This window comes from Rhinopithecus bieti, unplaced genomic scaffold (assembly GCF_001698545.2).
Source record: "Rhinopithecus bieti isolate Rb0 unplaced genomic scaffold, ASM169854v2 scaffold_425, whole genome shotgun sequence".
Classification (NCBI taxonomy): domain Eukaryota; kingdom Metazoa; phylum Chordata; class Mammalia; order Primates; family Cercopithecidae; genus Rhinopithecus; species Rhinopithecus bieti.
This window is the reverse complement of record NW_016803361.1, coordinates 481,601-493,555: the sequence shown is the minus strand read 5'-3', so window position 1 is coordinate 493,555 and position 11,955 is coordinate 481,601. Positions and strand designations below refer to the sequence as shown.

Below are 11,955 nucleotides of genomic sequence, written 5' to 3'. Positions count from 1 at the left end.
GTGATCTGCCCCCCTTGACCTCCCAAAGTGCTGGGATTACAGGCTTGAGCCACCGCGCCCGGCAAAAACTTTTAATGTAGAGGTCAACCCAGGGAATCAAGAATTTTTCAGAGTTATCTCAGGATTTGAACTACAGTGAAGCTCAAGGTCTTCACACTGTCCTCAGTGCACTATAGCGCTATAGATCTAGTTTGAAGCCAGTAGTATCCAGGACCTTAGCCAGAGACTTCAAGGGTTTGGAGAGCAGTAGAAAGCACAGCAATGCAGATACTTGGGCTACTGATTGTACCCAGTGTATGGGATTATTTTTGACTGTTAGAAGGAAAGGGAGAAATAGAGAGTTGGATAAAGAGTTTTATTTATTTGTTTATTTTATTTTATTTTTATTTTTTGAGATGGAGTTTCACTCTTGTCTCCCAGGCTGGAGTGCAATGGCACGAGCTCAGCTCACTGCAACCTCCGCCTCCTGGGTTCAGGTGATTCTCTTGCCTCAGCCTACTCAGTAGTTAGGATTACAGGCATGTGTCACCATGCGCAGCTAATTTTTGTGTTTTTAGTAGAGACAAGGTTTCACCACGTTGGCCAGGCTGGTCTCGAACTCCTGACCTCAGGTGATCCGCTCACCTCAGCCTCCCAAAGTGCTGGGTTTACAGGCATGAGCCACCACACCTGGCCACAGTTTTATTGATACATGTCTGAATCTGAGAAGATAGTGGAAAATATAGGAAAAAATGCTAGAAAGGTGTTGGAATTAAAAAGAAGTAATACTTTAATTAATCACCACCTTTTTGTGTTATTCAAATGCTGAGTATCAGTTAGAAAGGAGAAATTCTTGAAACTTACCCAGAAAAGAAATGAAACAGGAGAGAAAGCTCAGAATTAAGGAGTTTTTCTGGAGGAACGTTACGATTTTAGGTAATAATTCTGTAACAGATGTTTTAAAAGAACTTTATATAGCAGAAAACTAAAGTTAGGGTATTGCTTATTTTTCTATGGTACTTTCTATTTAGGTCCCTGTTGCCTATTACTGAGTTGAATTTTGATAGTGATTCAATGTTTCTAAGCTGTTTGAAGATATTTTCTACCAGTTTTACACTCTACTGTGTTAATTAGAAAGACAGCTCCCTGTTGCTCTTCTGGTCTATATGAGCACAATTGAAGATTTATTTTTTTATTGCATAGTCAAAAAATTTGTTTCCTTGATTATTTGAATAATAGAAGCTCAATGTCTAGAATTTTGGCAATACACAGAGGTACAGAGAAATAGTAAAACTTATAAATCTGTAGTTCTGATTACTGAGAGAAAGCTTATGAAACACATTGTTTTTATTCTTTTCAAACATAGAAATGCTCTTAAGTACATACTTATTTTAGAGCTAAGAACAAACTTAGAGACTATCTATCTCAGAGTTTTTTATTTTTTATTTCACGTTTAATTTTTTTTTTTTTCCCTGTCTTAGGGTGCTGAAAAATCACAAGTGGGTTTCTGGTGAAGTTCTTCTTTTTTTTGACTCACTGGTTTTTAGACTTTTTTCTTCTTTTTAAAGCAGTATAACCTGCTTTTCAAATGAAAGCTTACATGAAACTCCAGTGTGTAAAACTGTTGAAAACATAATTGTTCTGGTTGAAGCATGGGTAAGGGGATCTGGGATTTTTCTTCACCAGTGACTTCATGGGCATGCCAAGAAGCTCCAGAACTCCAAGGAATAGTTTAAAAGCCCCTTTCTCTTTCTTTCTGGTCAGTTTATTTTAAACCAATAATAAAAACCCCTTTCTAGGCCAACTTGTAGCCTAGAGAGATAGAGTGGCTTATGAAAGTTCACAGCAGTTCAGTGGCAGAGTCAAGACAAAACGTCGGAATATTTACTGCAGGTCATTGCTCTTTTCCAGTGCACCCACTTCAGAAGCTGTGATTTCACTATACATACTTGAAAAGCTGTGGTATTTGTTAGCTATTGTTTTGAAACAATTATTAAGATGTTAAATTTCATGATCTTTATATTTAAAATTTCAAACAAATAATTTGGTACTAAATAATTATATTAAACTCCCATAGTTTCCTTTCTTTTCAGGAAGGAGATGGATAAAGCAGATGTTTATTGGGGCATTCCTTATCCCAGCTATGGTGTGTGGCACTGCCTTCTTCATCAATTTCATAGCCATTTATTACCATGCTTCAAGAGCCATTCCTTTTGGAACAATGGTGAGTTGCTTGAATCTTACTTTTAAACTGAAAAAGTATACACATTCTAATAGACCTACTGTCCCTCCAAAATACGTCTTATTAGATGTTTTAATAGTTTCAGTCAGTTCCTGCCCAGTCCTGGAAAGTTAGATGAGGAAAATACTGTTGTTGTTAGCCTCCATAAAATTTTGGTTAAGTTTAAACCTATAGTTGGCTTTTTATTTTTTTCTTGATTCTGTAAGCCTGTAAAGTGAAAGGCTGACTTTAAAAGAGAGCACTGGCCAGGCACGGTGGCTCCCGCCTGTAATCCCAGCACTTTGGGAGGCCAAGGTGGGCAGATCATGAGGTCAGGAGATTGAGACCATCCTGGCTAACACAGTGAAACCCTGTCCTTACTAAAAATACAAAAGAAATTAGCTGGGCGTGGTGGTGGGCGCCTGTGGTCCCAGCTACTCGGGAGGCTGAGGCAGGAGAATGGCATGCACCCAGGTGCAGTTTGCAGTGGAGGTTGCAGTGAGCTGAGATCGCGCCACTGCACTCCAGCCTGGTTGACAGAGCCAGATTACATCTCAAAAAAAAAAAAAAACAAAAACAAAAACCTCACTAAGCATTTATGTCAATAATATACGTTGCTATAGATGTTAAAATGTGTTCACATATCTTACCTATAAGCACAGGCTTGGAAATGCTTTGAATTATTTAAATATATTAAAACTAGAACACATAAAATGAGTTAACCCACAGTCTCCCAAATCTTGGTATTACCTTTTTACTAGAAACAGAATTTTAGGCCTAGACTAGAGTGAAGGCTTAATGTACACTTGTGCATACATGTTCATACATCTATATGCCAATGCAAGTTGCAGGGTGGTTACTGCTTTTAACAGAGGCCCAATAACTTAGTCACGGTCATACAGACAGTTAATGGTAGAACTGCCACTAGAGCCCACAATCTCTGTTTTAATCTTGTTTGGGTTTTCTTTCTATTATATGGGAGGTAACAAAGAGTTTCACAAAAATTTCAGGTGACTTTGTTTTATAGTCCAATTTTTTTCAAAGATACATTGAATATTATACATTTTTATTAAATCTTTAATATCTTTTAGTTAGGAATATTTTGAAACTTGCTTCAAAATGGAAATTTTTTTTTTCAAGCCAAAGTAAGTGATAATGGTCAGAAAAGGGAAAGGTAATTAATTATATCAGACCGGGAAAGAATTTGCTTTATGGTAGTTGCAGGCAGGCCATCCGAAAGTACATAGAGTGAGTCAAGTTACTTCTCAGAGATCATCTGCTGAATTGGTTATTTTCATAGTGCTTTAAAAATTAAAATTCTGATTCTGTTAAAATTTTTATCAGAAAGTTTTGAATTTGGTATTGGTGAAACTGGTATTTCAAAGTTACTTTGTCTCGCTAAAATTGTAAATTTTTACCACTTTGTAAATGGAGTTTTAGACGTTAATATTCAGTGTAATTTGGCTTTAGATAATGTAATAATTATAAATTATTAGAATATAATATTTAAAGTCTGTGCTGAGCCAGAGAAGGTTTATAAAATTGATCTTTAGTGAATAAAAAGACTAACTGTTGGTACTTGGCAGGCTCCTACAATATTATGTTCTTAATTTGCATTCTAATGAAGGAATACTGGGGGAAGGGCATTCTCCTGGCCTCATGTTTTAACCCGATGTGTGCTTTAGGGTCTCCTTTTCTCCGCTTAAGAGTGTGAAAACTTGTTTTGAACATGAACTTGAAGAACTTGAGGTGAATGTTTCACCCAGGTCTTCATTAAGTACTTGAACTACTTAAGTTTGTGGTTTTAGTTGTTTTGACTTGTTGACATTCTGAAGAAAATGGTTACATATTCTCATAAACTCAGTGATTCTTGACCCTGGGCACAGATTAGAATCACTTGGGGATTTAAAATTTAATGCTCAGGGCTTTCTTTTAAGCTAATTAGTCTGTCCTGCTTTAAACCCAATCTGTAGTGTTTACCTGATTCCAGTTCCTGGGATCTGGGGATGGATCTGTTAGCCAAAAGGCTCCCAGACCATAGGTACCAGGTGTTTGAGAAGCCAGGTGCCGCTACTAACTGAATACCTTAATTTGAGAATCAGAGTGTTCAGATCCTCCTAAGTGCTCTTCCCCAGGCCTTATCTCTTTCTATCCCCCATTCCTTTGATCTCTTGGCTATTGAGCCCTTTTTCTGGGTGATCTTCACTCTAATTCTCTGTTCTATGAAAGTTTCCACAACTGGCCGGGCATGGTGGCTCACGCCTGTAATTCCAGCACATTGGGAGGCTGAGGCAGGATCACTTGAGGTCAGGAGTTTGAGATCAACCTGGCCAACATGATGAAACCCCATCTCTACTGAAAATGCAAAAATTAGTCAGGCATGGTAGTGCAGGCCTGTAAACCCAGCTACTCGGGAGGCTGAGGCAGGAGAATCGCTTGATCACTGGAACCCAGGAGGTGGAGGTTGCAGTGAGCCGAGATCACACCACTGCACTCCAGCCTGGGCGACAGAGTGAGACTCTGTCTCAAGAAAAAAAAGAAAAATTAGATTGATTTTGGAAAGCTAAAACTTTTCTTTTGGGAATTTGTCCAATAATGATTTAAGTGCTATACCCAGAGATTTTGGTCCTGTAAGAGTTCCTTGGGAATGAGAAAGGATTTGCCAAGATGTTCTGGAAAAGGATTTTAGACATGAAGTCTTTCTTTTGTGGGCTGTAAATCTCAGATCCTAAATTTTGATCTTATTGTAGGATTCCAAAGGACAAAGAACAAAATTACAGAGTTTTAAAACTCATAGAGGCAAGCTAGCATGGGAACTAATCACCTTTCTTTTCTAGAAAGATTTATAAAATTGGCCAGGCGCAGTGGCTTATGCCTATAATCCCAGCACAAGATTAGCCAGGTGTGGTGGCAGGCACTTGTAATCCCAGCTACTCGGGAGGCTTAGGCAGGAGAATCGCTTGAACCTGGGAGGTGGAGGTTGCAGTGATCCAAGATTGCGCCACTGCGCTCCAGCCTGGGCAACAAGAGCGAGACTCCGTCTCGAAAAAAAAGAAAGATCTATAAAACTAATGTTAGAAAAACTTAATCATCTAAGGTGAGCTGTTCACAAATGCTAAAGCAAGCAAAAGGATTTTATAAAGATATCAAGATCAAAGGCTCATTATGTGGGGTCAGTGATATAACAGAGTAAAAAAAGAAAAAAGAACGTCTCCATCCCATTCTTCCTCTTTATTTTTCAAATAAAATGTAACCCTCAAACAAAAAAAGTAGGAGGAAAGATCCCCGGTAAGAGGGAAGTGAAGCCTGAGATACACAAAGCAGTTGATTGTACAGGAGTGAGTACCCAGCCGCCTTAGCTGAAAGTCTTGTTGCTCATAAAAATTTTCTTTTAGAGGTACTGAGAGATTATATTAAGTAATGTTTGAGTAACTGTATGAGAGCAAAGGTGCTGTAAAACTGGACAGGCAAATTTACTTTTCCAGGAGGAAAAAGAAGAAAGTGGTTCTACCTTATAAGAGTATTGAGGTATTAGCCATAGTATGTACATCCTATCCTTTAGTAGAAGGTGACAGATATTCTTGTCTCTGACCTATTCAAAAGATTATTAATAACTTAAGAGACATGGTGGTGTGCTGATTCAATTGAAAAGGAGTGTGAGACTAGGGAAGAAACTAGTAATATAAAATAATGAACTGGTAATATGAAATAATGAAGGCAGCATCTAAAAAGATCTCATCAGACTGAAATGATGTGCCAAACCTAAGAAGATGAATTATAATAAGGATCAATAATAATGCATTTGTATAGTACTTTGTAGTTTACAAAGCATTTTCACATGCATTATCTTGTCTGGTTTTCAGAAGAACCCAAAGGGATAGGCAGAGCTAGTGGTGTGGTTATTCCTATTTTACAGAACAGAAAATCAAGACTCTCCCATAGTTAGTTTTCTTTGTTGTGCTGATGGTGGTGATGATGGGTTTTTTGTTTTTGGCCATTTTTCTTTTCTTCCTTTCTGTCAAAAGGAATCCTAGCTTAATTCTGAGAGCAGTGGGTATGTTTTTTTGCCGTTTTCTGTTTGTGTGTTTTTACAGATGTACTGAGGTATAATTAACACGTGATAAGTTGCATAAATTTAAAGTGTACAATTTGATGAATTTTAATACACACACACACACACACACACTTTTGAAATCATTACCTCACTCAAGATAAAGATGTTTGTCACGTCGAGAAGTTTTGTTATATACCTTTGTAATTCATCCTTTCTTTTCTTCTTTTTTCTCTCTATTCTTAGGTAACCACCAGCTGACTCTCTCATATCATAGTATAGTTTGCATTGCTGAATTTCCTTTGAATGGTAGCTCATACAGTATATATTCTTTTTTGTTTCACTCATAAAAGTTATTTTGAGATTTATTGACGTTGCATTTTATTAATCTGTCTGTCTATCTATCTATCTATCTATCTATTTATTTATTTATTTTGAGACTGGGTCTTGCTCTGTCGCCCAGGCTGGAGTGCAGTGATGTGCTCTTGGCTCGCTGCAACCTCTGCCCCTGGGGTTCAAGCAGTCCTCCTGCCTCAGCCTCCCTAGTAGCTGGGACTACAGGCAAGCACCACCATGCCTGGCTAATTTTTGTATTTTTGGTAGAAACAGAGTTCACCATGTTGGCTAGACAGGTCTTGAACTCCTGACCTCAGGTGATCCACCCATCTTGGCCTCCCAAAGTGCTGGGATTACAGGCATTTATTAATAATTTGTTGTTTGTATTGCCCAATAGTATTCAGTTGCATGGATATACCATAATTTATCCATTTACCCAGTAATTTACTAGGTTTTTTTGCTATTGCAAATCAAGTTACTGTGAGTATTTATGTGCAGGTCTTTCTGTGGAATTACATTTTCATTTCTCTTGGATAAATACCTAGGAGTAGAATGGCTGGGTCATATGATAGTTTAAGTTTTCAAGAAACTGCTAAACTTTTCTCAAATAGTTTTGACATTTTACATTTCTATCAGCAGTCTATGAAAATTCCACTTGTTCCACATCACTGCCAGCACTTGATATATCGAGTCAGTCTTTTTAATTTTAGCTATTCTAGTGAGTGTATAGTGGTGTCTTTCAGTTTTAATTAGCATTTCCTAATGACTAATCATGTTGAAGATCTTTTATTTGCCTTTTTTTTTTTTTTGCCATCTGTATATCTTCTTTAATGAATGTTCAGATCTTTTGCCTATTTTAATAGATTGTTTTATTGAGTGATAAGGGTTCCTTACATATTGTAAATACAAGTCCTTTGTTTTATATGTATTTTGTAAGTATATACTCCTATTTTGTGAGTTGTCTTTTCATAATCTAAAGAGTATTTTTTGAAGGGCAAAGTTACTAATTTTAAAGTCTAATTTATTGTTGTTGTTTTTTAATTTTATGCTTTGCACTTTTTCTGTTCCATTTGAGAAGTCTTTTGCCAAACCAGACATCACCAAGCTTTCCTTATATGTTGTCTTCTAGAAATTTTACAGTTTTAGCTCTTAAGTTTAGGTCTAGGATCCATTTTTGGCTAATTTGTGTATAGTATGAGTTAAGGGTCAGAGGGGTTTTGTTTTGTTTTATATATGACTGGTCAGTTGTTCCAGCACCATTTGTTGAAAAGATTATCCTTTCTCTGTTGAGTTGCCTTGGCACCTTTGTTGATAACCAATTCACCATGTATGTGTGGATTTTTATTGCTGAATTTTCTCTTGTTTCATTTCGATTTGTTCTATTTCAATTTGTCTTGTTTTTAATGCTCATACTACACTGTCTTGATTACTATAGCTTTATAAGTCCTGAAACCAATTCTTCTTTTTCAAAGTTGTTTTGGCTTTTCTAATATTCTTTGCATTTCCATATAAAGTTTAGAATCAGCTTGTCAGTTTCTATAAAAAGTCTTCTGGGGTTTTGATTGTGATTACATTGAATCTGTAGCACAGTTTGGGAAGAATTGACATCTTAACATTATTGAGTCTTTTGATTAATGAGCACAGGATATCTCTCAACTTCTTTAGATATATTTAATTTTTCTCAGCAACGTTTCATAGATTTTAGTGTTCAGGTTTTGTCCATCTTTTGTTGAATTTATTGTCAAGTATTTCATATTATTCTGTTGGTGAATTATATTTTTTAAATTTCTTTTTTTTCTTTCTTTTTTTTTTTTTTTTTGAGACGGAGTCTTGCTCTGTTGCCCAGGCTGGAGTGCATTGGCACAATCTTGGCTCACTGCAACCTCCACCTCCCGGGTTCAAGCGATTCTCCTACCTCAACCTCCCTAGTAGGTAGGATTACAGGTGCGTATCACCATAGCCGGCTAATTTTTGTATTTTTGTAGAGACAGGCTTTCATCATGTTGGCCAGGCTAGCCTCGAACTCCTGACCTTAGGTGATCCGCCTGCCTCGGCCTCCCAGAGTGCTGGGATTACAGGCATGAGCCACCACACCCGGCCATTTTTAAATTTCAAATTCTGATCGTTTATTGCTAGTACAGTCATGCATCATTTAATGCCAGGGATATGTTCTGCGAAATGAGTTGGTTCACAATTTTTTCATTGTGTGAACACTCCAGAGGGCACTTACACAAACCTAGATGGTATAGCCTCCTACACACCTAGTCTGTATGTTATAGCCTAATCTTACAAAGCTATAGACCTGTACAGCATATTATTGTACTGAATATTGTAGGCAGTTGTAACACAGTGGTATTTGTGTCTGTAAACATAGAAAAGGTACAGTAAAAATACAGTCTTATAATCTTATGGGACCAATGTCAGATATGTGGTCCATCATTGACCAAAAAAAATTGTTATGTTGCACATGAGAGTACAGTTGACCTTTGGGCAATATGAGGGTTGGGGTGCTGACCCTTACCCCCTGCCCGTACAGCTGAAAATTTGCATGTAACTTTTGACCCTCCCCAAAACCTCAACTACGAATAAGCCTACTGTTGACTGGAAGCCTCACTGATGAACATGTATTTTGTATATGTATTATATACTGCATTCTTACAATAAAGTAAGCTAGGGAAAAGAAAATATTATTAAGAAAATCATAAGGTTAGCTGGGTGTGTGGTTTGTGCCTATAATCCCAGCTATTCAGGAGGCTAAGGCAGAAGGATCACTTAAGCCCAGGAGTTGAGGCTCTAGTGCTCTATGATCGTGCCTGTGAGTAGGCACTGCATTTCAGCCTGGACAACGTAGTGAGACCCTGTCTCTTAAAAAGAAAAAGAGAAAATCATAAGGAAGATAAAAATGTATTTGCTATTCTTTAAGTCGACGTGGATCATAATAAAGATCTTCATTTTCATCATCTTCACATTGAGTAGACTGAGGAAGAAGAGGGAGGGGTGTCTCAAGGGTGCTGTCTCAGGGGTGGCAGAAGCAGAAGAAAATCCACTTATAAGTGGACTTAAACAGTTTATACCCTATTTTTGAGTGTTGACTATATGTAGGAAAACAGTTTTTGAGATACTGGCTTTGTATCCTACAACCCTGCTAAATTCACTTATTCTAGTTTCTTTACATTAGTTTTTTACATAGATTAAAATTTTTTTTATTATTTTAAATTTTTGTGGGTACATAGTGTTACTTAAAAAAATAGATTATCAAATTATTTAAACAAAGACAGTTTCACTTCTCTTTTTTGGTCTGTATGTCTGTTATTTCTTTTTGTTGTCTGATTGCACTGGTTAAAACCTCCAATATAATGTTGAATAGAAGAACAGACATCCTTTCTTTGTTCCCAATCTTGGAAGGAAGACATTTAGTCTTATGCTGTGAATTAAAATAATAGCTTTTTTTTTTTTGTAGATGCCCTTCATCAGCTTTTTAAAGTTTCCTTCTATTTGCAGTTTTTTGCAAGTTTTTTTTTTTTTTTTTTAATTTTGAATGAGTGTTGGATCTTAGAACAGCATTTTCTGCATCTTTTGAGATGATCTGTGATTTTTCTTTTTTAATTCTGATAATATGGTGAATATCATTGATTTTCTAATCTTTAATCAGTCTTGCATTCGTTTGATGAACTTCACTCTGTCATGATATATTCTTTATTTTATATATTGTTAGATTACATTTGCTAAAATTTGTTTTTTACATCTAAGTTTATGAGAGATATTGACCTGTAGGCCAGTCTGGAAGCAAAGATAGAATAAGTAATAGCCACATTCTTGGTTTATGTCTGAGATTGAGAAGATGTGATCAGTATGTAGATCTTTGGGTATTAAGTACCAAGAGGCAGTACTTGTTTTTAACTTGTTCTTGTTGTAGATAAGGGAGGCCCTCAACATGGAGTAAATCTATCTTCTCCCCACTGCCTCCTTTCACTCTCCTCTGAACAGTGACTAGGGGAATAGAGGAGAGCCCCATATTAATTTGAGTTCCAGGGTTTTCACCAATATATTAGACCCTCTTAGCTGCTAAATTGTGTTCCAAAATAATGTGGAAGCCCAAATGGAAAACAGATACAAGCATGATTTTATTATTATAGGTATATTTTGCAAATTAAGTATTTTTAACACTCTAAATTTAACAAGAGCAGTAAAGTTGTGATGGATACAAATCTAATATCAAGGGGTATGAATAAGCTATTACTTATCTTCAGCACCCAATTTATTTAGTTATCAGTATTGAGAAAAATTCTTACTTCACAAGTGAGTTCATTCCATGTGAATTTTTTTTTTTTTAAAACAGCTTGCCTTGTAATCTTGGAGTATTTTTCAAGTAACTTCATCCAGAGCTTGATCATAAAGGAGTGGGGAACTGGTTTCACAGCTTAATCACTATTTCTAACAAACTGCTCACATTTTTAATCATATATTAAAGAGTTGGACAAGAAAAGAGAAAATATTGACAAATACTAAGCAATTGCTAATGTCTTTTTGAGACTATAGGTTCCTTTATTGACTGTTATGTGCACTGAAGGCAAGATGTGCCCTCACTTTAGCTGCCACTCAATTGTGTCACACACATTGTGCTATAATAGTACTTTTGCTTATATAATTTTTAGTGAACAAATATGTGCAGGCCTTAATTGGGATGGGGGCAAAGGAGATAGAATAAAAGACTAATATAACATTATAAGCCTTCCTAATCAGAGACAAAATTCATTCAGTTCAGTATATACACAGAGATAAGCAGGAGAAACTTTATTCTGAGGTTTGCATGAAAATGAGTTAACCTGGCTATGATCTCTTCAGTGTACTGATACTTGGTATAAAACTCGTTTGATCTGTATGTATCTTATTACAATTAAAAGTATTTTAAAAGGAAACTATTTTCAAAAATATATTCAAATCAAATGCTTGTGGAATCCTGGAAGCTCTTCAGTAGGACCTGAGAATTCTTTGGAACAGCTTGAAAACCATTCTTCTAGACCATATAATTCTACATGGTCTAGGAATGTTTTCTTCCTAGAAAGAATTTTGTCTCTAATTCTTATTTGAAATTAGAGTTCTGGCAAACTAAGGGAAAAATACATAGGTCTTGATTACAGTGTGTTAAGGTTTATGAGTCTTGTAGTTATTAAGAAAGTAAAAGCAAAAATTGAGATGGAATTTATCACTCCCCATATTTATGACATATGTATAATTCATAACATAAGACTTAAACTATCTTAAAACACCTGCTTATTTTCACATTTCACATAATATAATATGAGCATAAATTCATATTATTCATAGGCTTAGGCCTAAACTGAAACACAGATAAATTGGGTTCCTG

The 11,955-nt window shown here is 36.2% G+C and overlaps 1 protein-coding gene across 1 annotated transcript in view; it reads left to right on the top strand.

Annotated features, from left to right (window-relative positions):
• The window catches only part of TM9SF3 (transmembrane 9 superfamily member 3), a 71,355-nt gene that overhangs the window by 42,395 nt on the left and 17,005 nt on the right, over positions 1-11,955 (top strand). The window contains exon 9 of the mRNA XM_017879998.1: positions 2,073-2,203. Coding sequence (XP_017735487.1) covers positions 2,073-2,203 — 131 coding nt within the window. The remainder of the gene's footprint in view (positions 1-2,072; positions 2,204-11,955) is intronic.